This window comes from Pseudochaenichthys georgianus, chromosome 5 (assembly GCF_902827115.2).
Source record: "Pseudochaenichthys georgianus chromosome 5, fPseGeo1.2, whole genome shotgun sequence".
Taxonomy (NCBI): Eukaryota; Metazoa; Chordata; class Actinopteri; order Perciformes; family Channichthyidae; genus Pseudochaenichthys; species Pseudochaenichthys georgianus.
The window spans coordinates 18,242,196-18,269,866 of NC_047507.1; the positions used below are offsets into that span (position 1 = coordinate 18,242,196).

At 39.3% G+C, this 27,671-nt stretch overlaps 1 protein-coding gene across 2 annotated transcripts in view; it reads left to right on the plus strand.

The window, feature by feature from the left end:
• Positions 1 to 27,671, plus strand: part of ca16b (carbonic anhydrase XVI b) — a 104,775-nt gene that overhangs the window by 19,744 nt on the left and 57,360 nt on the right. Inside the window, exons 2-3 of one of the 2 annotated variants that reach the window (XM_034082329.2) lie at positions 6,625 to 6,729; positions 23,849 to 23,899. In XM_034082329.2, coding sequence (XP_033938220.1) covers positions 6,625 to 6,729; positions 23,849 to 23,899 — 156 coding nt within the window. The remainder of the gene's footprint in view (positions 1 to 6,624; positions 6,730 to 23,848; positions 23,900 to 27,671) is intronic. The other variant, XM_034082330.2, reaches the window with a different exon arrangement.

Here is a 27,671-nt window from a genome sequence, read left to right on the forward strand (position 1 = left end):
TAGACTAATGTATTGTTGGTGTTGGTCGTTTCATGGGATTTGTTGATCTGGAGTATAACAGCGACTTCATCCTATCACTGAGGATCGGTAAATATAATATATTTCTCCTTTTGAATACGCCTAATGAGCCTATATGTATTCTTAATAATTATATATCATGTATTTATATTAATTATAAGGCATTTTAACCATCCAGGGGATGCTTGAAAGTGGTGATGAACTCACACGCAGCATTAGAGCCTGAATATGTCGCTATGCTAGTGATTCAAAATAAGAACAGGTAGATATTATTCAAACAAAAACAGGCCTAGTGTTCTATTTTTAGACCAGGGCTTTTAAGCTTTTGTATTACTAGTGTTCTATTCTTTTTACCTTTGAACATATGATGCATTACATATAATTTCACATTACGCATTTGTGCGTAGGGTAGAATCAAATGTTAATCACATCTGACTCTGTTTCCTGTACTCATAATAGACCAAGTAAGGGTGTTGATTTTGCATTGTTGTATGCACAAAAGCATTTTTTTCACAAGTTTTGCCACATAATTAGCAGGGCAATTTAAATAAGTTGTATTTTGGTCCCAACGTCCTGGTTAATGACTCTGGAATCGGCTATATTAAGTGAATAAGCAGTGGAAAACACTCAAAATAAAAATGTCCACCATCCATAACTTGAGTGTACTCTTAGCTGCATGAGGCTTGAAGATGTGTTTGTCTTTAAGCACCTAAACAGCAGCATTTAATGTGTAAATGACATGGTAATTGTAAATTAGGATGCATTTGATAGCTTATGCATCCCATAATTATCCTTCTGGTGACGTGGACGTGCCAGCAAGGCTGTCCTTCACATAACTGATGCTAACATTATCTTAAGATTGATATTTTAACTCGAGCCTCCAATGACTAATGGAAGTTAAACGCTCCTGTGGTTGTTGTTAGGCTGCTGTTTTTCAAGGGCTCTCAGGGGTTCTTGGCTTGTTGAGTGTGATATTATGGAACAAATAGCAGGGCTTAATGGTGATATAGATGATTTAACTGCCCTCAGGGCAATGAAAAAAGGAAAATGATTTTGTACGCCTCGACGTTGTACAAGGTGTTATTCTGTAGGTGTTTCAAGGCTTGTATTACCTTTGTGCTTCCTGTGAACATACTCTGATGTAAAATCAGGCAACGTTTCACATTGTCTCAATGTAAAAATACCTTTTAGACAAAATCTCTTTATAGAGCATCTCCTTTTAAGTACTGGTTAATCTATATAATTGCCAGTCACATGTGCTTTCTGGATTTATGAATGTTGTTTGAGTGCTGTGCCTCAGCTTCCTCCAGGCCCAGCTCCGACTGCGTTGTCTGCTCTGTTCTGTCAGAGATGCTGTGGCTTTAATCCTTTGCCCACAGGGGACGGCTGACATGGATGAGAGTAAACTGTTGACATGGTGCTGTCTCCTATGCTCTGTGATCAAAGACAGTCCAGCCCTACTGTTTCACAACCTGTCTTCAAATATGCTCCAAGTGTCTGCCACGGAGACACCCTCGATCTCTGTTTCACACTTTGTGTTAACCTCTGATTTTCCCCCAGAGTGAATTGATACGTCTGATGATAAAAAAAGCATTTTATTATATTAGTAATTTATGACCCCACCCATTTCACCTGTGTGACCTCCCTCCAAGTAATGAATTTGATTTGGAAAACACTCACTAAGGCTCATGCCATAGTGGAAACCATTTTGGAGACAGCAATGCGTCGACTTTAAGTGCAGGGAGAGACTTGGCTTGATGTAATGCTTAGTTTAATTTATCCCAGTAATGATGCAATCATTAGTAAGAGCTGTGCTCGTCTTTAAGTAGCTGGAGACGTGTTTGTGTATAGTGTGTGTATCTATAACTCACTATCGGGAGGTAGTTTAGCTTCAGGAGTCCGAAGAGTTCTGCGGTTGTTGCTGTTGTAACTTTTTACCTCATGAGACTGTAGTGTGACATACAGTTGTCATGGTTACAGAGTCATGATGCATGGCATGTATTTACACAATTAAGAGAAGTGAACTCCCGCCAGATGTTTAGATTTTTTTGGTTAAGATTGTTGGAAAAACTCCTAAATCAAGCTTATGTAGATGTTTTGGTAGACAATATTATGTTGTGTTGAAATATTTAGTGCTGTAATAAATAGTTTGAAGATCCATTTATACATTTCTTAATGGACATACGAATGCTACATGTGTATAGATACAGTGAGAGTGCAGTTAAAGATAACAATTTGACACTAATATAATTGGTATTAAACTATGTGTAGATTTATATTTACAATATTCCCATATTTTGGCACTGTGGTTAAAAAATCAGTTTGCTCTCATGCTTGCTGCACCGAGGTTGAAGAAGAAGAAAGTTGATGTAATTAAATTAGACTAATTTAATCAGAAAATCACAGAAAATAAAGATTTTGTTTGAATTACTTTTTATTTCTAGGATGATGACATCTTAAAATATGATGATAGATATTCAGAGCTTTATTTAAAAATCTCAAAAGTGCAATTTGTAACTAGATGGAAAACATAAATTGTGAACAACAAAGTGTCCAAAATGGTTTCAAAAACTGTATTTCGGCATGTTTAGATTTCTGCTTTATTTTGAGCCAGCTCACTGGTTTATTTTAGTTCTCCCTGCTGTTCCTTTTAGACAGAAACAATCTGCCTACACATTTGTTTGCATCCTCCTAGCAACAGGCAACTAATATTAGCCAATACATCTCCTAGTTGAATGCCACAGTGGATTGAGAGTGCTTGAAGCAACACAAAACACTGTTTTGCTTGAGCACCTGATAGACAATGGCTATAGCTAGACATTTTCGTCTCCACTGGCACAGACTGCATCTGTTGTAGAACACATTCTCCAATTGATTATTGCAAGCCTGGGACTAGGGACTGTGTATGCTTAAGGCTGTTGCCTGCCTCTAGCATTCACTGTTGACAATGTTTGATTTCTTTCTGCCAATTTGCCCTAAGAAGCTCAAGAGACATTTGTGCCCAGAAGACATACATGTATTACTGATTGTCTGCACTCCTGGTTACATAGGCTGTTTGCATTTTACTGATTGAGGTATGCACATAGGAGCTTTACAGGGATGTTATTGTGTCATTATTATATCCCTGCGATTATTGGGAACATATTGACCATCCAGTCTATTTAATTTTTTTTCTTCCTAGGCTTTTAAATAATTGTATTGATTGTAGCTGTGAGAGAGCAGGACACATCATAGGTACTGAAGGAGAGACTTTAATCGGAAATGTACAATGTACATCCTTCTATCTATTTAAGCTTTCTGTACACCATTGTACACGGCTCACCTGTGGAGTAACTACAAGGCTAGAAGCATGCAAAAACTAAAAGTTGCATACAATGATGCTTTACGGTTGCTGCTGAGGGTACCAAGATGGCACAGTGCCAGCCAGCTGTTTGTTAACTTGGGGGTACCTACTTGTCAAGCCCTTTTTAAGAAAGTTAATGTACGAATTCATGTGTCGCCTAGAAGACTCGGACAATCATGTTATCTCGATTTTAATTAACCCTGTGAAGAATTCTACCCGGTTCTCTTCCATGATTTTGAGACATTGGCGCAATCGCCTATAAAGACAGTGAGCATGGCTAGCTGTGATTGGACTGATTTTATGTTTTTATCCGTTTGTTTTTATCTGTTTTGTGTTTAGCTTTTTATCTTATTTATTGATGTGTGTTTTGTCTTTTTGTATGTGATATGGACCTTGAGTCTGGAATAAAGATTGGAATATAGAGATGTTTTTCACTGTCGTGATGAAGCAATTATCTTTCAACGGCTGTCTGTAACCTGACCTCTCTGCAGCTGGTTGATACTAGTTGTTAGGTTTAGTTTACTCTGATACGTCTAGCTGAGCGTGGTTGACTAAAATAAATGGACACGCCACCACAGCAGTGTTCATTCAGCCCTATCAGACTATTGCCTTGTGCATGCACTGTGTATTTTGTGTTGAGTCCCTCCTGCATAAAGCTTTTATTACATAAACACTCAAAGACAATCTCTTGACTTGAAGAGGGCTTTATTCGCAGTATAATATTACCTCCACAACGCTTCTCCTGTTTTCTGCAGATGGTGATGATCATTACTAACCATTAAGGCATTGTGTCAATTGATGGCACCTGGACTCAAAACAAGGGCGTTGTTCTTGGATTTTGGAGCACATTGTCACCACTGTTGCTCCTGCTTCAGTTTTCAGTTAGGGAGATTAAGGCCCCATTTACACGGGAACGCAAACAAACCGAATTCGATATCAAAAAAGTCTTCCGTTCACACAGATACGGCTCAATAAACGTGTCCCTTCACACGAGACCGCTCGACCCGCTGGAGACGCTGTAGTACATATGCCGGGCCTGTAAGTGGTGCTCTACTTCCGCCACAAAATACACCAAAAGCAGCAAAGAAGACCCCGAGCATGGTTGCCATGGTTGCCCTTCTGTTTATACTCCGCGGTGGATTTAGCAACATGTAGTTCATGTAATTCTCTATGTCCACAGATCTATCCACATTGGGACCCGTTATTGTTTTAGGGGTCTGTTTTCGTTCCCGTGTAAACGGCACCTAAGAAGATCCAAAAAACGAAAATTAGTCATGCCAAGATACTAGGTAAAGTTATTAAAGTATATTTCAGTCTCTGTCAGCACTGGGTGTTAAAGTCCCTCCAGAGAGTAGCGGCAACAGCTGCAATTTGCCAGGAGATTTGAGGCAATTTCACTGAATGTTTCTATTAAACTAAAGTAAAGAGCTACTTACGCTGAATCTACAATTTGGGGGATACTCTGTATAGTTTTTTAAAGGAGTTTTTGGTAAGTGTTGCATTTATAGCCTATTGATCTTGAACTTGGATGACTGAAAAACCCTCGATTCTTTTACATAACGACAATATTAATCCCATTTTACTAGGGGTGTAACGGTTCACAAACATTTCGGTTCGGTACGTACCTCGGTTTTTAGGTCACGGTTCGGTTCGGTTCGGTACGTTTTCGGTACAGCAGAAAAAATTATCACAAAACATAACATATATTTTTTTTATTATTATTAAACTGTGAATAATGTATTCACTCAAATAAATACAAAATATAATAAAATAAACATTAAGGTGCAGCATTTCGATAAACTGAAATAATCTGTATTTGAACTTTACTGTAGGCTACTAGTACTCACAAAACATAAACTATTAGTTTAGGGTTTTTAATTATTATTAAACTATGAATATTCACTCAAATAAATATAAAATATAATAAAATAAACATTAAGGTGCAGCTTTTCGATGAACTGAAATAATCTGTATTTGAACTGTACTGTACTAGTACCTAAGCAGCCAGCTTGACATTATGACTTGCTTGTCATTGTATTTTCATGTTTTTTTAAAGAAAGATTAACTTGTCCACATTGCTTGCTGAAAGGGCAGATCTGCTGGCACTAGCAATGTCTCCTGCCGTGGAGAACACCCTCTCGCTAGGGACAGAGGTAGCAGATACAGCCAGGTAGCGCTTTGCTAACATGGCAACATGGCAACAATAGCTTTGGCTCGGTCTGAAGTTTTTGCGAGTGGTGGAGGCTTAAATGCTAGCGGGAGTTGGGATTGCACTTCAGTCTTTTGGTACCGGTGATATTCACGTTCAGGTGATGCCTTTTCAAATGAGTGTGCACGTTTGATGTATTGCCAGCCGCGTAACCAATGTTAGTTGAACAATGCCGACAAACAGCTTTGGTTCGGTCCACCTGTCTTTGTCCGTCATCCTTGTACGTAACTGCGAAACCAAAATGTTCCCAAACCGGAGACTTCAATGATGCTGGAGGATTTTCGAGCTCAACTTTATCTGCGTTCGCCATTTCGACAGTTCCTCAAATTACTGATTACATTTGAACGCATCCCTCTGACCAGCTCGTCCAATGAAATGACTTGCTCGCTCTATGACGCGTTGATCACAATGGGTGCAAATTACTCTGAATGCTGCGACGCAGCACCTGAGATTACTTCCAAAAAGTTGTTCACGTTCTCAATTTTTTACGTTTAAAGTTATATGCGTTCGGTACACTTCGGTACACACGTGTACCGAACCGAAGGGCCCGTACCGAATAATTTCGGTACGGGTACGTGTACCGTTACACCCCTACATTTTACAAATCCCTTTTTATATGAAAACTAAAAACTACAGAGCCTGCAATTGATAACTACAGTATGGTAAAGGTCAGACATTTCAAAACTGATAACAGTGTTTTGACATCATCACAGTACTGCTGAAAGTTGGCACAAGTTAATATTGAGTCATTTTCAAGTCCTAGCAGATAGTGTCAAAGTTAGACTCATTACACATCCATCCATCACCTTGACCTTCCTGCTCTCAGTATTTTGTGCAGCTGCATTGCTGGTACACTTTGTTCTGCATTGGCACCAAACATTGTAAATCTTACATGTGCTGCAGAATTTCCAGGAAGGCTTGTTATTTTCTTTATAAATCTCTCACTCTGTGGCCATTTTGGTTTTATCATACATGTTTAATAGATTGTTGGAAACGTTGACAAAGTATTTTCTCCAACTATAATTGAAACTGCTCTTTTGTCTGCCCCCCACAGTTGAATCTGGTGGCCAACCTCACCTTGCTGGAGAAGAGCACCATGGGAGCACGGGCATAATGAGGGAAAGGAGGGCAGCAGGTGACCCCTACTGGTCCTATTCAGGTGAGTCTCATTTGTGCGCTGAGCAGAGCCCTCAGTAGGAGGGGAAATGCATTTCTTTGACATGTATCTTGCCCATAATACTCCTATTTTTGTCTATTATTTTTCTGGAAAACCCTCGTTTTGTATGTATTTAATAATATCAGTGTACGTTTTCTTTGAACTTTCATTATTACCTCTTAGCTAATGCACTGGAAAGAAAAGAAACGGCAAGATGCAAAGTGAGTTGATGTTGTAGCCAATTGCGATTATCCACAATAGGGGTGCAACAACTAATCGACTTAATCCATTAAAATCGATGACCAAATTAGTTGCCAACTAATTCAGTCGTCGATTCGTTGGTGACGTCATCACGTGTCTTTTACCACAAATGCAGAGTTGTTTAAAATGTATTTCTTTTTTATCTTGTGTGGATAAGGCAAACCGTTTTGTGGATGGAATTGCATGACGATCATTGAAATAGCATGCCATTTAATTAAAACCCTGCAATTAGTCGTGAATCTTTTTCTGATTCTAAATGAAATGGTAACAAGTATAAGAGTCAAACAGGAGGCATAGAAGACGATTATGACCTTTATGTCACATTTACTTACATACCTTAGTTTTTATTAAAGTAAAGTTTATACCAAGCTGTTGAAGCCTAACTATAGCTGTTTTGAAACTCGACTCTAATATTAATAATAACTATTTAGGTTCAGCAGCTGAATTATACGCTTAAGAAGGTGTTTTCAAAATCAATTTAGTCAAATGGTTGTGAAAACATTTTTGATGTGAGAAGCTTCATTTTGTATATTTTAAATGTACATAGCATTTTGTATATACAGAAATGATCTTAATAAACTGTTCAGTCTAACACTTCATTTGCTACCAACAATCAGTATTTTTCTGTAAAATAGTTTTGTATAAACAATACTTAAAGGTTGTTTAGAAAAAAGGAAATCGATGACAACAAAGCTCCTTCTGCATTACACATTCTTGTATCTTTAATAGTATGATGCTTTGTGCCAGGTGTGTGCCGACATCCTGGAACAGTTCTGACAAACATACATTAATGTTCTTTAAGAGCACTGCTTCACATTCAGCTATACACATTTAAACAGTGCAAACACAGCCCTCAGTTGGCCGTTGAGCAGCTCCAGTGGGAAATAGGGGTTATGTGCTTTGATCGAGGGCAACTTGCTGGAAGAGCTCAGGAAGGGAGGAGCAGTCGGTACAATTATATTTACAGGTTTCAAGGTCCAAAAACACCCCCCAGCAAATAACTAACTTGGTCCCTCTGCTCGGAATGAATCACAGCTCTGACAATTATTATACTGATGGAATATTTTGTCTTTGCTGTTCTCATGGTTTTAGGCAAGGAAATGCAAATACAAAAAGAGTGCAGAGAATTGTGAAATGTTTATCAATCAATCAATCAATGTTTATTTATATAGCCCAATATCACAAATGTTACATTTGTCTCAGTGGTCTTCACAGTGTGTACAGAATATCAGTATGATAATACGACACACTCTGTCCTTAGACCCTCACATCGTACAAGGAAAAACTTCCAAAGAAAACCCAGTTTAAAGGGGAAAATGGGAGAAACCTCAGGGAGAGCAACAGAGGAGGGATCCCTCTCCCAGGACGGACAGACGTGCAATAGATGCCGTGTGTAAATTGAAAAGATAATACATTTGCAACATAGGTAGTCCAAATGTTTGGAAATGCATGTGTCTATAATAAGAAGATGAATCCACGAGGATATCCATCCAGGACTCATGATCCAGGACCACAGCTACGACTCAGGATCCAGGGCTCGTGATCCAGGACACAGGACCGCAGCAACACGATCAGCCATGATTCCGGATCCCAGCGTATATAGACACCAAAAAGAAATTTGGGGGAGGCTGGGTTATTCTGAACATGAGAGTACACAGGTATAGACAGAGAGAAGGAAGAAGTAAAATGTCCCCCGACAAACTAAGCCTAAAGCAGCAAAACTAGGGGCTGAATCTAATCAGCCCTAACTATAAGCTTTATCAAAAAGGAAGGTCTTAAGCGCACTCTTAAAAACGGATAGGGTGTCTGCCGCCCGAACACAAACTGGAAGCTGATTCCACAAATGTGGAGCTTGATAAGAAAAGGCTCATGGTTTTAGTTTTTTTCCAAAGATTACATTCATTTTTTCATCATATTATTGGTCGGTGTTTTAACACTGCTATAGAACACTGTGATAAAACACCCATAGCTGTTTTACACTACAATATATCCTCATTGTACAAAATAACTTTTCTTTTGTGAAGATCTTTGACTTTAGTGAGCGATTGCTTAAAAATGATCACATTATCGACCAAATCTAGTGGGACTCTTTATTTTGTTCTGCTTTGCTTTTGAGACATCTGGCTTTATTCTTAATTCATTTGTTTTGTTCAGTGACATTCTGGGGCTGTTCATATGTTATTTGACAGAATGCTGTGTATAATTATGTAAATAGTCAGAGTTGCAGGCTGTTTTAACACCTACTAATATTTTCGAGCCCATTGGGAAAATATGAAGTTTAGTCTTCGTGCGCAGAGTTGTTTGAAGGAAGAGGGAAGCTGGTAATTCTGAGGCGATCAGATCTTTTAATGTTTAAGATTTGTATATCAGGCGGCTGGACTGACAGAAATGAACACACATCGGGTTCGGGAATTGGCTGACTTGGGTTGATTTTGGACATTCATTTCAAGCTGTGCAGAGCACACATTCCTACCAGCGAAGGCAGCTGGCTGATTGTACTGAGAAAAGGGGAAGCATTGAGGGAACACAGAAATGTCCATTGCTTTGGAAAGGTAATTAGTGGCTAAGGCTGTGAATGGGGGGCAGACAAGCGTGCCTTAGCAGCTAAATGGTTATTAAGGGCATTTGCTCCGTGCAAGTGAGTGTAAAAGAAATGCACACAGTAGCGTCAGACTAAAGCTAGAGGGTACTGGTGCAAGACTGGCAAAAGCTGTATGAGCTAGACACATATAGAGTACATAACATGCGGGATCTTTTAAACCATTGTTTCAGCCAGACTCCACGCCCTTCTCTGTGTATCCTACAGTCTACTAACTTCTGGTGCGGAGAGCTTTTGAAGCATGAGGAACAATATTAGTGTCAGAAACTGGTGCAGTAGCAGATACAATATAGAAGGTCCACCAATTTAGAACATTTCTTAATCCTTATTTATTCTTATTAGATTTAAAGGTTTGATTGCTAACATTATGTAATGATATACTTATGTCCAAATCAGTATACAAGTACATGCCATAGTGTTCATGGGGAGAGAGGTTTGCACATTAGTCCAGAGCATTGAGGAATTGGGCCAAAGTGCAATGGGAGCTCTCATCATTTCATGACATGTCATGTCACTATCTGTTTGCTTTGGTATGAACCTTATTGTAAGTAGCATCGCAACCTACACCCTGCAATTTGATTAAAAGTTATTTAAGGCATGGTGTGTGTACGTGTGTCGGTGCGCATATAGAGGCATTTTTCATAAGAGGGATGATATCATGCTAACCGTTAGACTCCCACAGGTACAGGGCTATGCATCATTTCCCCCCTTTTTATATCTCTGCAGGTTTTCTCATCTTCTCTGTTGGTTCCTCAGGCTTCCTTTAGAGGTTGTTTTATATTTCTGGCCAATATAAGCAGTAGGTTGCTTTTGATTGCACTCTTGTTGATTGATTGTTCTAGTTTAATTACAGCACAACAGTTGGAGTACCTTAATGTGCATTTGCAGAAGCATTAAGCTTGATCCCCTCCGTGTGTAGATTGAAAAAGAGAAAAAAGGAAGAACAAAAATAATGGCTTAAGATGTATACAAATATTGATTAGTACTCTGGAGATAATCTACACTTGATTTTAGTTTTCGCTGCATTATGAGATTCCCTGAATTAACTTGCATGTCCTTCCAGACAGAGATGAAGCAATTAGTCCTTCTGAAAGATTTATGTTCTCGCGGTGCTCACTGTGAGAACTAATGATTTGTTAGACAAATGCCAACTGTGTGTAATAGGGGAAATTACAAATGCAGCAAAGAGCATGGTATTCTACATCCACAAATGAATAATCTAGCAATTAAAAGCTCTACACCTCCAGTGATTTTTCACATTCATAAATCCGAGCTCTGTGCTTTGTATTGATAGCGCTCCTCCTGCAGCAGTCATGGCCGTTTGGATGGAAGCCATCCTGACAAGCTGTTGTAGCCGCTGAAAGAGTCTGATACGTGTGGATTATATTTCCCCTCAGCCTGACTGTTTTATTCCACTTCACTGAGGTTTCCCGTGATCATTACCAATCTTTCCACTCATGTCTCACATAATGAAGTGAATGAAGTGTCATTTTCAATCAATTGCTATGTTGATCCAACTTAATTAGTACGTTAGAGGATACATAACACGATTAGGTAACTCACTGTTCTTGATTGTCAGCGCTGTTTGTTTTGGCTTTGAATTAACCTTCTAGTTGACTGCGGCACCCTCTTTCTGTAGTTCCACATTATGCACTTTCTATTTTTGGTAAAAAGACTAGCTAAAATGGATTTGTTGATTTAGTTGACAATTCATCCTATTAATATATACTTTAAAGAGCCTCAGTTGTTTAGACCAAGTTTTAAGGTTGATTTTAAAATGTGACTTTGATTAGTTTGTTTTAGCATGATACACCTTACATGTCGTAGAAGGTTTAAATTGGCTGGGTGCCTTGTGAAGGCAGTGTACTTTGTCTCTTGCGACTTGACACCCCCCTTACAAAGACTGGAGGGAAAAGAGCAATGCCATGTTGTCATGGTGCCCGACAGAAGGAGCTCAGCCTCCTGGAGGTATAATGAATCGTGAGGAGGATTGCTCCCGGTAGACCTACATGTTTGAGAAGCACTTGACTTTAAAGCAAAGCTCCCTGACTATGAGGCTGTGCAGGGGGTATGTACGCAGGCTAAAGTATGGGGCATATTATACACGGATACAGAGACGTGCTCATCAGGGATGGTGATACAAATGCCAGTCCTAACAAATGTTTCCCTGTGAGTTTCTCTGTTGGGAAAGAAAAGTGATAGCTCCAAAGATCTTAACACTCCTATTAATGGAATCAGATTTTTTTTTTTAAGTAATTATGTTTGCTCGTGATTTTTCGGAGACAATCACATAATGACTATTAAAGCTATTGTGATAAATCGTGATAAACCATTTTTGTTTTCAAAATGAACACAAAGCAATTGTTCACTCAGATTTCGTCCAGAATGAGATTCTTGAATGGCAGCTGAAAATCACAGTCCAATTACATTTGCAATTATCATGCAGACCATTGACATTACCAGGAACTAGACCATATGCCCTACCATTTTCCAAAGTGGCAGTAAGAAATATCAATCTTAGAAGGGGGTCTTTTTTCCAGCAGTTTTGCATTACCACGTGCAAAAAGTATACATATGACGCTTCTTAGGCGAACATTTGCTATCACTCATCATTGTGCACACCAACCACAATCATTCACATTAAATGTCAATCTTGTCAAACCTTGCATTGATTCTTGCTTCCCTAACTGATGCACCAAGCCTGTAAAGCTTTGGCCCTACCCCCCGCAACCTCATTCTGCGAAAAATGTAGTTAAGCCTTTAAAGCAATAGGTTTTCTTGTTTCTTTTCAATCACACAGTCTCTGTAGATTGCTGTTTTTCTGATGTGCTATTTTCAATGACAGATGTTTGGCAGCTGAATTTTTTTTTGGAATGGTTGAGCATTTTTTCTATGACACAATAATGAACTCAAAGTACTGTGATTAGTATTTGGCAAAATGCTATAATATACTAAATTGGGTGCAATTCTTCTCAGGATTTGAGGGCAACAAACTCTGACGGGGTATGATTAGCGTCAAAACACCTTCGACAATTGTTTTTTTTCAAGCCTGCACACTCCCGGTAAAATAACAAACATCACAGTTGACACGTGACAGGTGTTTACAAAAACAGCACATCTGTCACAATCAACCCCTGGATTCTCACCTCCGCTTCTTTAATCCCCTGGAGGCACATTTGTGATAAAGTGTATAAATACCATTGACTTAACGTACAGTGATATATAGTTTTTGTTGCAATTGTCTCCTTTATTTCTTGAATTTTGAGAATAGGCAATTTATTAGTTTACACTTCAATTCTTCAGAACTTTTGAACTCCGATAGCCACTTCTGGACTTGATTAATGTACTCCTCCTGGCAGAACAGAGATAGATTCATCTATCTTACACCCTGCATTTATAGTCACAGCCATTCTCTGTGATGATGGAAGCTTAGCACAACATCATCTATAATCCTCCAGTCCTGCCAATGTGTTGTAGCAACCTGTAGTTGTACCTGCACTTATTTTCTGAGAAAATGAGAGGTGCAGGAACACTAATTATTAAAAATGAATTTTGCCAGTGCCCAAGATGACTCATTATTCATCTTGGTTATTGCTAGCAGTTTGGATCAGCCTCTGTGTGCCAGAATCGGTCCATTTGTCTCTGTCAGGGGCGGGCCCTTGACAGATGTGCCAATATAGCTGCCCAAGTTCTGTGCTGGGGGAGAGGCATCTTAATTCTCCGTGATGTATCACGCTGGCAGCAACCAATTTAGCAGAATTGAGCTCCAAATCATCTTACTTCCCACTGCTTCTGCCAACCTGTTTCCTTTCTCTAGATGAGGTAAATATATTAAGGATGGAAATAAATTAGGGCTTCCTGTACCCTGAGCTAATATTATATCGGTGAGGTATTGTTGGAGATGATTGTTTGTATTGTCTCATTGGCATGTCAGGAGAACTGAGTCTTGGGCCGGTGCCGCCAGGATCCACAATGCTAAAGCCCAACTACGATAAATAAAGTCAAATCTTCTGGTTTCCCAGTTTAGGGCAGATTGATGTATTGGGCCGACAGGTTTGTTGTGTAAACCTAATTAATTTAATTCCAGGTGTCACATGGCGTTGGTGTGCCTCGTGGCAGCATATTAGGCCTCGTTGGTGGCTCGGGTCCAACATAATGGATGTGGACAAGCTTGGCCTGACGGGATTGCAATATTGAAGAAATGTGAGATTGCCAGCCCACATGTTTCCCCTCTAATGTGGTTATGTTGATGAGCCGAAATGAGCTAGCTAGCAGCCCAGCACATTTTTAAACTCATAATTATGATGACTTACTTTGTAATGAGTACATACCCCCCCCAGAAGTGAGTAGTTAACTACAGGGGGAAAAGCCAGAACGGTGGCATGATGGCACAATGTTGGAAACACTTCAATGCTTTGTTTGAAAATCATATGGTGGAATGCTGAGAGGTCTGAAAATGGCACTTAAACCTGAGAAGTAACTGTATAGAAGCAATTGATGCGTTTTAGTACTGCATCACTTCTCGATCACTGACGTTTCCAGGCTTCTTAGATCATTTATCCTTGTGTTACTATCTCTAGTTTACTGAATTACACTGCTAACTATCGATTCCTGTCTGGATTCTAAATTATAAGGACACTTGCTGTGTAAACATGAAGCCATTGTTGTCCCTGCTTAGCTTGCAGAACAACTGCAACATATACGAGTAATGGATGCTGAGAGAGTGAGCTGAGCTTAGAGAGGGCAATAGCTCAAAGTGGTTCAAGCTTTATGTTTCTACTGTGTTGTTTTGTGGGTTTGTGTGTGTTGTTTTGTGGGCCTGTGGAGTGGGTGATATGGTTTGGGAGGGAAGAAAAGACAGTTATCTAAACATATGGTATACTTTTGTAATTGCCTGAATATTAGGTCTATAACTTGGGGTTGCTTAAACTATGCACATACAAACCCAGCCCATATATCAACACAATAAAATCTTACTGCAAACTCAGACATTTATGTTAATTTAGGGCTATCCAGCTTCATATTGTAACAGCATCAGGCAGAAATAATATCTTTGTGCCACTCTTCGTTTGTATAATCACATGACACACTTAAGTGGGAGCTCATACTGTACCTGTAAGGCAGGGGTGCCCACACTTTTTTGGCTGGTGAGCTACTTTTGAAATGACCAGCTCACCGAGGTCTACCAACCAAAAATAAAATCCCAAATTGCAAGGGTTGCTGAATAACACGTTTTATTTATACATGGGATAACTACAATAGGGCTGCAACAAACGACTAATTTGATAATCGATTAATCTCTCGATTCATGAAACGATTAATCGACTATTCGGATATGCCTTGCACAATTTCTCAAGCGCTCTTATTTAGCCATCAACTTTTAGATTTAGCTTGAGGTTGTTTTAGGCATGTGGAAACTAACAATGAAGACAATAAAGATGAATACTTGATTCAAAAATACATATATTATTAAATTAACTTAACAAATTGTGAACAAAATTAACATTGCTTTTTATTTAAATTAAATAAATAATATTTCACATCAAAAGAAACAACAATGTTTTAACAAATCGTATTAAATAATCTGATGACAGAACTGTAAACAGAATAGCTGAAACTTTAACAAAATAAAGAGTAACTCTGTTACCTCTAATCATTAACCCATGTTTGTATAATTGAGTTAACTCTGTGTTGCTGCTAGCATACATAACACGTGGAAACGTTACTCGTGGATGGGGGAGCTACAGAGCTGCTAGAAAGACAATCTGAATGTGGTGCACTTTTGCTAAATGTTTAGACAAATTGCTCCGCCCTTACATGCTAAACACTCTTGGCAACGAGCATTGTCCACCTCAAGACGGGTAACATTTAACCACACCTTTGAGCGCTTCTCTCCGCCATCCCGCCGTGTGTTGCTGCATGTAGCAGCTGCGTGTGTGTAAACTGCCCCGTCCCCCTCGCACACAGACGGGGGAGAGAGAGATCTCGTCTCAATTGGAAAGATAAAAAATACACCGACCAGAGACGCATTTGTTTGTCTTTTTGCATGTTAGAAACGAGTTGGCGACACTAAGACTGCGAGATAATGTTTGTGTAGCAATAATACATGACCTTTCTCTTTCTCAACTCGCTACTCGGAGGGAAGTCGCCGTCATATGCAGTGGCGGTTCTAGACCAATTTGACTGGGGGGGCCACTGGGCGGCCAGTTATTTTCTGAGGGGGCCACAATAAATGCAGGACGAAAAAGAGAACTAGACCGTATGAAGTAATTGCGCATAAGAAAACAATGCAATACAGTTATTGGTATTTGTTTCAGTACACTTATTTATTTCAGATATATCTTATAGTTATTACTGTTAGCTTCAGCTTAAGTTATAGTGCAATGTTTGCACTAACACCGTATTTATATAAAAATAAAGGCAATGAACAGTTACATCTCTACTTTACATACGGGTGTCTGCACAATCTCACATTACAGCAACAAAATCCTGCGGTCTTTGGCAAACCGAGTACCAGAAAATATACATTATAAAAAAAAACTTTTCATTGTTATGGGGGGCACAGGGGGGTCAGAGGTCAGTGTTAGGGGTGCACTGGCCCCCCCTGGCCCCCCTAGAACCGTCGACGTACTGGGCACCTCAGCTGTAAGGGGTAATAAATAATTTAGATGCATCAAAAAGTATTGGTGTAAGCTGCTCTTTGTGTATTTGCAAAATAAGTTTTAGGCAATCATACATTTTTAAATAAAAACACCCTCACAGATTTTCAGTTTATTTATTCTGTTTCTAAAACTGAAAGCTGAAAAGTCGGCAGGACATACGTACAAATGGACCTTTTGATTTACTGAGTAGAAATAATCCTGAAGTTGGAAACATTTTGAGTGCTGTTGTGTCCAGCATTCTGAAATATATAAATGGAGCAATTTTCTTGTTACTTTCTTTTAATTACATTTTAAGCCCCAAGCAGCAGAGGGAGACTTTGAAGCCAGAGGGCAAATTACCATTTTGTCAGTTTTCCAAGTGTACTTCCTCTGCGATACCATTAGCTAGCAGCTGTGGTAACAACAAGCCCATATATGTACTTAATTTAGGTGGCACAGACAGTAGCTCGGCTTTCTGATTTCTAGCATGTGTCTAATGCGTAGTGAAAATGCAAAAAAGGGTATCAGGGAAAGGGAATTGAGAGTCCAGATTTGCACTATTCACCTTTCTTATTTATAAGTCCATACCCGGCAGAGACATGCCCACAGGATCTTTAATTATGAATTGAATATACCGATCTTACCCAGCATTCACCTCTCCCCTGGAGTCAATTTTTGTTTGCTCTATGCAAGCTCCCTCCTCCTTTCTATCCTTTTATTTCCCTCGTCATCTGTCTTTCCTAATGCTGGCCGCATCTCAATTCTGAGCAGGGGTTTGCATGTGGATGCTATGGGGGTAGTGGGGAGGGTGAGAGACAAGAGTGGATTAAGTCTGGATTTAAAATGGCTGCTTGCTGTGCTTAGCTCAACACTCATCTGGGGGATGTGGTCATGTGCTATCTTGTGATTTGTGGCCTAATTAGTGGTTTTGGGGTACCCAAGGCTAGAAAGAAACCTGCACAAAATCTTCTCTCCAGTGCACTCAGTTTGAATGTCTTCCACTTTCTTGCCTCTGTGTGTCTGACTGACACATGTACCCACATATGCACACACACTCCCACTCTCAAGCTGTAAAAATGCAAGCAAAGGATGACTGTGGCACCACGCAGGGAATAGACAGCCGGTTTAGCTGTGCAGATATTCGCCTCTCAATACAGTCAATTTGATAATGTCTGCACTGCAGTCAAACCTTAGGTTAGAGTGCACAGGTGCGAAATGGAAAGATAATGCAGCTACAGTTGATGCTTACCTGCTTCGAAAAATAAGTGAAGTTAAGATGGCCTCTGACTTTCTGTTTTAGTCTGTTGCCAGCGTCTCTCACACTAATGGCTGGATTGACTTGGACTTTTCTGTATTCAGTCGCGATCTCTCTGCAGAGAGTTCATTCAACAAAGAGGAAGGCACATATTAAATGTGGAGACTTTGTGACCTTGGCTATATAGCCACCACCATCATCCAAACTTTTGCTATAGACAACCGTTCAGCTGTGTCATCTAGCCAATGACACAGCTGAACTGTGATTAAGAAGTAATGGTGAATTAAGGAGACTAGAAGGACTTGGTTCAATGGGAGTTTGCTAAGCCTTCAACACCTTACTCTATTTTCATCAATCTTATCCTTCACCAAGTGAAAATACTTTGCTTTAAGTAGTTCTTCTAGGAAAAGCTATTGGAAGATTTTTTATTTAATTGTCAGTTTACATATTTTCTTATTCAGTTTCTGTTCTAGTGTGTTAACCTGTGTTGTGCACATTTGTGTATTTCTGTTTCAACTAAGAGAGGAATAGAATAGCTCATAAGCCTTTGGAAGATAATTACAATGTCAGGGCCGCGCATGGAGCTCCGTATCAGTCCCAGACAGCTTGTGTACATGTGATTTGCAGCGCTGATCTCCACTTTGATGAAAGATGAAAATCTGATTTTACATTGCATACTCCTCCCCTCTCAATGTCATTGACAATCTGAATCCGATATTGAAAATGATAACTAATATTAGACACAACCTGTGTTCTCCACACATATCGTGAAGAAGACATGTTGTTTGTATTGCACAGTATACATTTAACTACCGTGAGAGGAGATAAGCTGTTATAACATGGGCAATTTAGGGAGGATTATTGAGACACTTGCCGGTTTTCACACTTGCAATGTAAAATTGGCACCGTAGGTCCAAACAATCAAAATAGCAGCTTTCGCAAAATAACATGTACAGGCTGGCAAAATAAAATACCAGATAACATGGCAACTGAGGGTTCACAGTGTGGGTGGAGATCTTTCACCTCAACCTGCTGACTGTGGCTAATGGTCTGCTTAGTGGTGACCTCATGCTGGGAGGCCATCCTGACGCTGTGACAGGCAGGTAAGTGAGAGGCCTCTGTGTCTCACAACCGCTGTCCCCCAGGAGACAGCAGCCTGCCTGTCCCCTTATGCCTGTCCTGGTTTATCGCTCTGCAGTGACCCACAGTCAACTCACCCTCATGCCTTCCGTCGTCCCTCAGTAAAGGGGACGAGTGCCCTCTGGCAGGCATCTACTGCCGCTCACTGTGCCCTCCCTGTCTGCTGTCCAGCTGCTTTATGCAACAATGGGGACACGATTGGTTCTGTCATGTTTGGGATGTGTTTGGCATTTTAGCCATGCTAGCTGCACGACTATGGGGATTGGCCCTGCGTGACTGCCTGCTGTTTCACCACTGTGGTCCAGACTAAAATATCTCATGGATGGATTGCCATGAAATTTCATACACATGTCCATGGTGGCATGAGGACGACTCCTGCATGCTTTTGTGATCCCCTGATTTTCCCTCCAAGTAAAATGTCTCAACATCTGTTGGTTAGCCATGAAAGTCAGTATACACATTTCCGTTGGGATACGGTGGTGATTGCTTTACTTTTCCTCTAAAACCACACAGACAAATTCCAACTCCATTGTCATAATCCATTATTTGTATTTAGTCCTGATTAGCAAATGTTAATATGCAAACACCCTTAACTCATATGGTAAATATTATACCTGCTTAACATTGGGATTTTAGCAGGCTGATGTTAGCAGTTACTTCAAAGCTCTAGTGTGCAAGTACATCCCTTCAGATCTGTAGGAAATAGTGCAGTAAGCAATAGTCAGGTTTGTCATTCGGCTTGAATAAAGTCAAGTAGCAAGCAGAGATTTGGACCATGAAAGAAATATGCCTTTTTTAACTAAAACACAATATCATGATGATCATGATATGCATTTCCCTCTACTGAAGCTAAATGCATAGATAAGATTGACACAAGACAAAGAGGAAATCTTCTGGACACTAAGGTTTGCATTTAAACCAAATTGAGCTTAAATGATTGAATGACTCTCACCAGTGAGCTGAGAAAGTGGTCGCAGTGTGCTTTCTCTTATAGTCAGGTATGGAAGTTCATAGCTTAGTCAAATTTTCTAGAGCCGAAGAAGAGATAATTAAACCAATTGATGTAGCTGCTTAAATGCATGACGGTAAGGGAGCTCAGAAAGAGGTGATGGCTGAGAGTGAGATAAGGTGCACTGCGAACTGAAGAGAAGCGTAACAGCAGAACTAGAGGGAAAGAGAGATGTGTCAAATTAAAGGTGGATTATGTTATACTTTTGGTGTGTGTGTGTGTGTGTGTGTGTGTGTGTGTGTGTGTGTGTGTGTGTGTGTGTGTGTGTGTGTGTGTGTGTGTGTGTGTGTGTGTGTGTGTGTGTGTGTGTGTGTGTGTGTGTGTGTGTGTGTGTGTGTGTGTGTGTGTGTGTGTGTGTGTGTGTGTGTGTGTGTGTGTGTGTGTGTGTGTGTGTGTGTGTGTGTGTGTGTGTGTGTGTGTGTGTGTGTGTGTGTGTGTGTGTGTGTGCGTGCGGGTGTTATTGGTTCATTTTAAAGCAACATATTTGTTGTTTCCTCTGAGTAACAAATAAATAAATACATATTGTAAAGATGTCATCACACATGGCAATATCCTATCTGCTTCATAGTCAGTGCTTCATCTCCATTTTAATTACTGCGGAAGTACCCACTAATTATTCCTTAATACAATATTGACTGTGATTTGAATACAATTGCTATTTCTTATATTAAAACGTCCATCACACGACCAGCTGCGGGACATTTATGACTGCTGAGGTTAGCGTCTGTGCTTCCTACAGTTAGCTGATATGAAACAGTTGCCCTTGGACAAAGCGGAGTAATGTAGCGTCACTAATCAGTGTTTCACTTTGCGGCTCTACAGAGGAGAGATCTGTGTTCTGCTCGGCAGAGTGCTCACCTCTCCCTCCTGTTTACAATTAGCAAGAGGTTTCCTTGCACTGATGCGGTGTTGGATTGGCGTCCATGTGCACTGATACACAAATAGGGCAAAACCCCAAAGCTCTTTTATGCGTTGGAGGAAAAAGTACTTTTAAATGTGTGGAAAAGCAACTGATGTTTAATTGAAAAAGGATGTATTTACTTACTGTATTTACTCCAATTATGCAGAACCTCTTCTCCTCTGTCATTAGCCAAACACACATGCGGTTTTAATCCTAATTGAAATGGGAGGAAAGTGTAGTGTTTTATCTTCTATAACAAATATAGTAATTTTGAATCCAAACTCAGTGGAGCTGCACATAAATTAAAAATCTCGACGAGATGATTTGTTAAACAAAGTTACGTTTGCCTAAGATACTGTTACTGAAACAGTTCTTACAGGTAAGGAAATAGTCGTCAAAAAAAGTTACATTTCTTCTGTTTTGCCTAGTTTATTCTGCTTGATATTATTTGTATTATTATTAGAAATTGCTTTTATTTTTATTTTGCTACTGTTTTGTAATAACAGGAATACAGAAATGTTACAACAACTGATAATACATTAAGACACAGCCTAAAGCTATTCAGGATTATACAATTACAAAAAATACAAAAAACAAAGCTAACCATAGTAATAATGTAAGTGTTACAGCAAATTCAATGGGACTGTTTTTAGTTGCATTCATCTACTGCATACTGATGGTATAAGACACCATTTCATTACAACATCATACAACTTCCATCATTGACACTTTACATGTGTAAATGGATGTGTAAATACCCAGAGGTTTAGAATATTATCACTCCACCCTGTGTAGTTCCCCTTAGGAGTCATGCATTATTTATTCAGTGTCTTTTTTTAGGCCAAATTGCAGTTACTGGTCAGTTTGTCACTGCAACAGATTGGTTGTCTGATTACATAAATGAAACTTTGTTCTGGGCTTTGTAGACTGTTGGAGATGCTTATTTGTATGGAGGTTATCTTTTGACACGGTGGATGCACAAAAATAATGAACAGATCTGTTTAACTTAAAACACTACAGCTTTTATAACCAATGTTCAGTGTTTAAATTGAGAGTGCTCCACAATCAGATTTAATCCACAACTAAGGGTCCTGTTGTACTGGGCCTTCTTCAAAGAACTCATACCAACACAGACTCTATGATCAGTTTGTGTCACTTCACGCCTTGTTTTAAACAACTATTTTCCATAAAAAAATATGATGCTTACGTTTTTCATTGACTACAACTGAGTTGAAATCCCATAAAGTGAATACGTTGAAATTGTCATCACTCAAAATTGCATCCTGTTACTATTAAACAATATACCAAACATACAATCATTCTGCAATAGTTACTGCAGGAAATATACTAGAAGAGACTAAACATGTTGGGCGTTTAAACCCTGGATCAACAAACTGGGCTGTACCCTAAAAATGCTTGTTTTCATGCAGCACAAAATGCTGTTTTTGTTGATTTTTTTGGGGGGGAAATTGAGCTTAGAAAATCGACATACTCAGGGGGTGAGATGTTTGAGCTGTCTGCTCACTGGAACTCCTTGATGAAACATATTTTAAGACTAACAGGGGGGGATGGTAACACAGCAAGCAGCCTAAGTAAATGGGTTTGTTTTTTAGCAGGGTTGACAACTTTAAAACAATATTTATTTTGATATCTAATCATCATTCATGTTTGTACAATGATAGAGGCACATGACAGAGAAGCTAGAACTGTCGGATAAACCCGCTTCACTGTAAATACCTCACTTTCGCCATATAGGATCTTCAAAATCAATCAAAACACAAGATCTAGTCTAAACAGTGAAGCTTAAACACATAGGTCACACCCAAGTCTATTTTGCTCATAGTTTAAATCGAACTTAAGCTAATTGGGTCTTAGGACATTTTGTTTAAAACATAATGCAGGGTGCAGCTGTTTGATCTGAGGGAGCAAGCTGTCCACCTGCTGCCTCTTCTACTACAATCACCTGCCCCAGAACAGCAGCTGTGCTGTGAGGCAGAACAGACACATAGGGATATGTGGAGGGATGCCGGTGACCTGCATCACCCCGTCTTCCTCCAGCATGCTTCATATTGTTACTTGTTTAACACCCATTGTATTCAGGAGTAAAGATGTGCAGCTCAGAATGAGTCTGACTGAGCCTGTGGGGTCTCAGTCGGGCCTGCTTTCACAAACGCACCGAGGGGTCAAGTCAAGGTTGGGCATCACATATGAATGTTAAATTGCTGATTGTTTTTAGTTTTTGTTTCTAGTCTTGCTTTATGTGCTTCTCACACATGCACCATTCTGTAGCCCTGTGTATTACAGTAGGTTCAATGTTCTTTATGTAGTCATACGAACGTGGGTGATGCAAGTTCATAATAATTCATTTTACATTGTAATATATTGTCTTTGTGTTAAGTATTCAGAGATCCTTACAGAAGTGTTGAGCATTTGTATGCATCTTGGCTCCTTGCCATATTGAAGAGGAAATTGTTAAAGTTTTTGAATTGTAGAGGAAGCTCTTCCTCATGGGGACAGAATGTATTTCTGTCCCTCGTTTTCTTTACACAAGGTCCTGGAGATTATTTTTACAGACTAGGGGATGTTGTACTTATTCAGCGGCCAACACCCCAGAACAGGAAGCCACAGTTTCTATGAAAGTCCACGAGATGGAAGCAGATAGCGCCAAGGGAAAACAATATTTTGGCTGGAGCTCATTCTGGTGGCCAATTAGACCCGTATGATTTACCATTTCCTCTACCTGCTTGTATGTGTTTGGGGCCGCTTTGTGGAACACAATGACCCCTGATTAAAGATTGAGCTCAGGCTCTGAGACGGCTGTGGCACCATCCTTATCAGTTGCCTACTTCTCAGAACTCAGCAAGACCACCTGAAACCAATGCTTATGGTTAGCCACACCATCATAAACATAGAGCATATTGAAACGTTATTTTCAACGTATATAACTAATTTTTATTTATTTATTTTTTATTTATCCTTTATTTATAATACATATATTTTAAATATTTTTGAATTAATATGATTCTGGTACTTCCTGTACTTGCAGGAATGCACAGTTTTCCCAAAGGTCTCATATAAGCGCCTAATCAACTACTCAATATTAATGTCTTTGCAATGCTTGATGCATTAATGTTTTAAAGATATCAAAGATTGCTTGCCATTACTGTATAATGCTAGTCAGCTTGGAAATGGCAGTATATGTAAGGGTTTGAAGTCAGTAGCTAACTATTAAGGGCCCTTTGTCTTTTAAAGCATTTGCTGAGGCACATTGTATAACGGATGGATTGTTTGTCTTTTCCTCCACCCTCTCCTGCAGACATGGGCTGGAAGCAAAGACCGGATCTTGAATGGGCGGGTGGAGTGAGTGGTATGAGGTCACACTGTTAATTGCATAATGAAACATGTCTGGGTTAAGATAACGCCTCAAAGAGACCGTTATGTAACCCAACAATTGGAACGGACTTATATTTGATGAAAATGTGCAGTGCAGTCAGACAGTATCAGGACAGTTTACAATTTGTTTTGGCTGTGCTCTCCAGTACATTGGGTTTACAAACTAGCAGTAACGTTCAGCTTAAAGGATTCTTTATGGTTTGTACATGTTGGATGAACAGTGTAGGACTTGGTAGCCCTTTGTTTAAATATTCCTTCGAAAGGACTGTGCAGCCTAACAATGGTCCTAAAAGAACAGAGCGGCAACTATTCTTTTTGTGGTCAAACAGTAGAGTGCTATTGACTGGCCAAGTTATTTGACCTCAGTCCAAATGAGCATGCCTTTTAACTAGCTGTTGAAAAGACTAGTCAAATGCTACTGAAACAAGGAAGAAGTGAACATGTCTGTAGAAGTAGAAGTCTGGCAGAGTATCACCAGGTCTGCTTTTGTTAATGAGTTGGAGTTTTCAGACATGGATTGCAACCAAATGAAAATGTGTCCCTCCAATATAAGTAAATGACGACATCCAATTTCTTCAGACTCTCACAAATTCTGAGGATACTTATTTAATACAGTACTTTGAGTTTGAATGAAAAGTCCACTGGTGGTCAAGTGCAGAATGTGTTTATCAAGTTATTTAACTTGTTACCATCTTTTCAATGACAATCTCCTTCTCACTATAACTGGATTTATACTAAAAGACGCTGATCAGTAATGTCCTTTTCAAGTTGTGGTAATTATCTACTTTTCAAACATGTTGTCATTATTTTCAAATGTCTACTGTTTTTGCTTACATTTAATCTTCATCTGGAAAGTGCTGTAATACACCCAGGCAGTCAAAGGAACCAAGTTAAATCAGTATTTGCTCATCTTTGTTTGACAAATGTTTACACATCCAAACTATATTTATACTGCACACTTGCAACCTGAAATTCACTTTGTACGAAAGAAAGATAGATATTTTGTCTTATGAGTACAGAGTCCTTTATCTGTGTTATCTTTTATAGCTATCTACTGCATTGAAAAGGGTATGGCACATAGCGGCTTGATTATGGGAAAAATCATAATCAAGATTATTTTGGTCAATGATGGGAAGATTTGACAGGATTACTCCTTTGCTTTGAAACGGAAGAACATTGTGTGATCTACCTGTCAGTAGTGCATTGTATGTATCATAACACAAGAGCATCTTTACAAAACATAAGCGACACAATAATTGTTTTATATTTATTATCTTGCTTTCATAATTGTTGGGAGCGTAAATATCAATAATTTCAAAGCCACAGTTTGACATTAATCAACATTCCCTTACGACGCTGTTATTTTTGTTAATTACTGTAGTAAACATTGTAGTGTACAGTATGTGCGGGTGATGGGGTTCAAACCTTTTTTTTATGTCCCTGTCTCTCAGATATTTCTCAAAAAACACATTGACTTGGCTTATGAACTTGCTTTCGCTAAGCTTCTTCCCATCATAACTCCATGTTACGGCCTCATCACACTCTTCGAGAGTGATTATTAACTCCCCGGGAAATAAGACATTTAACCTCCACTTCTTTCTTTACAACATTTGGCTTCAATCCTGCTAATTGGCCATTAGATTGCTATGAAATGCTGGAGAGAAACTGCTAGAAGTAGAAAAGATTTTTCCCGACACTGATTTGCTTTATCGCCTCTATTGAAATGAGCACAGTGATCAGTCTGATCCTTTGTGGCTACGTTTTGGGAGTTCATATCAATTTCTGCTTAAATGCATATCTTCTGGACTAATAAAGCAGATACATGTCTAAGTGAAGTACCGCTTCGGACCACCCCTGGAAGCAGATTGAGGCCCTGAAATCTGACTCATAATTCAAAAGGACAGTTAACAAAACTTGTGCATTATCATGTCCGCCATCAACAACATGTCAGCCCACCGACTCCCTGGTATGTAAAAAAACCAATTTGAACTCAAATAACAGGGTTCAGTAAGCGTCCCGCAGCTTCAGCAAAAAGGAGTGCAACTTCAAAATGACTCTTGTGGAGTTTCATTTTGATGTTTGAGATAGCAGAGGATTATTGATGATCCATTGGATCTTGTCGGCTTTTGTGTCACTTTTGCTTTAGCATCACGCGTTGACTGCTGAAAGTAGTTGCCTTATCTCAACCCCCTGCGAGCTAGGTCTTTAATCGCCTGTCACAGTTGGGGTCTGTGGTAACTTTAAGGATGCCGATATTGTAGTGGTTCTGGATACAATGATGTAAAGTTATAATTACTGTACGGGGGAAGTATTTATCATGTTTATTACCAGATATGAAAGTGTTTTGAAAAGGCTACAAAGGATAAAGGTTGAACGGTTTGGCAGATAAAAGCATAAAGTCTGTCAAGAAATGCAGTGTACATTTTTTGATCAATTATAGATTGCATTTTTTGCTGTTGCGCTCTTTTATTATCATAGAGAGACTCATTGCATTTTCGTTATAGACTACCTCCCTGGCCAGACCACACATGCTTTAACGCAGCATGTGCTATCTATTCAATTACTTTTTATTCTTCGGAAAAGTCAAATGATTTGTATTAATGACTTATCCTTTCAATCAAAATTCAAGAAACATGGCTCTCTTCTTTTTGGGGCCGATTTTTCTTCTCCGATTCTCAACAGACCACATTTTTTCATTTTTCTCGACTTTCTAATTGTATTGCCAATCTCTACAAATAAAGAATATCTTATTTTATGGTGTGCTTGCTTGCTTGCTTGCTTGCCTCTTGCATTTGTCTCTTTGTACACGTCAGAACTGACAAGGTCAAGTAAACACACCTTTCATTTGGTGAAGTGTGACTGAAGACTCACTCATGCATCACCCTCTGTAGCCCCCACAGTGACCCAATGCCCTTTTTCAATCCTGCAAACTGCCTTGATACGTTTACTGTACGTCCCTGGTCCTTCAGATCTATTCTGAGAAGTGGATGTTAAACAATGTTAAGAAAAAGCTTTCAAATGCACCAGAGCAGTCTCTGCAAATTACTTAAATGTTTATAATCCCTGGTAACAATGATTCACTGTTCTTCATAGCATAGTCCATCACTTGTCTTTGAAGCCTACCAACACCCACACTGAGGGTATCGTGTTTTTTTAACTGCATGGCTCACTGGTAATTGAGTCGTCTTGTGCAGACCGGCCATTACAGAAAACTAAAAAGAAAATCTGTACAGTTCCTATAAATATACAAAATCACACACACATGAGATAAAGGGCTAAGTGTTGCAATTGGTGATTTATTATAATAAGCATTTTTTCATTTGTTTGTACCTCAGACAGTATCATTTCTGTGGATGTGTTGAATGTTTACAGAACACCATGTTTTGAATGCTACAGCAATTGCAGCACCAAAATACTCTGTTCTTGGTTGAACTGGTGTTGAGTCACATATTTCACTCTGGTGTAACAGTTTGTAGTTTTAGCAGCATGACCTCTGAAACAGTCATTCAACCAATTTTGCCGCAATTATTTTCCTCACTTTGATTCTAGTTACATTCAGTCTCTTACTAAAAATGATACCCAGAACCCAACACGTGACAGAAAATAAAAGTGCTAGACTGTACCCCACTCTAGGAGTTAGTGACGCAAAGATATTATGAAACATTAAAATGATGAGCTCGTGACTCAAACCATATCCATCACGGCTTGCTTGATATACTTGGTGCAGTATGGAGTCTGTACCTTTA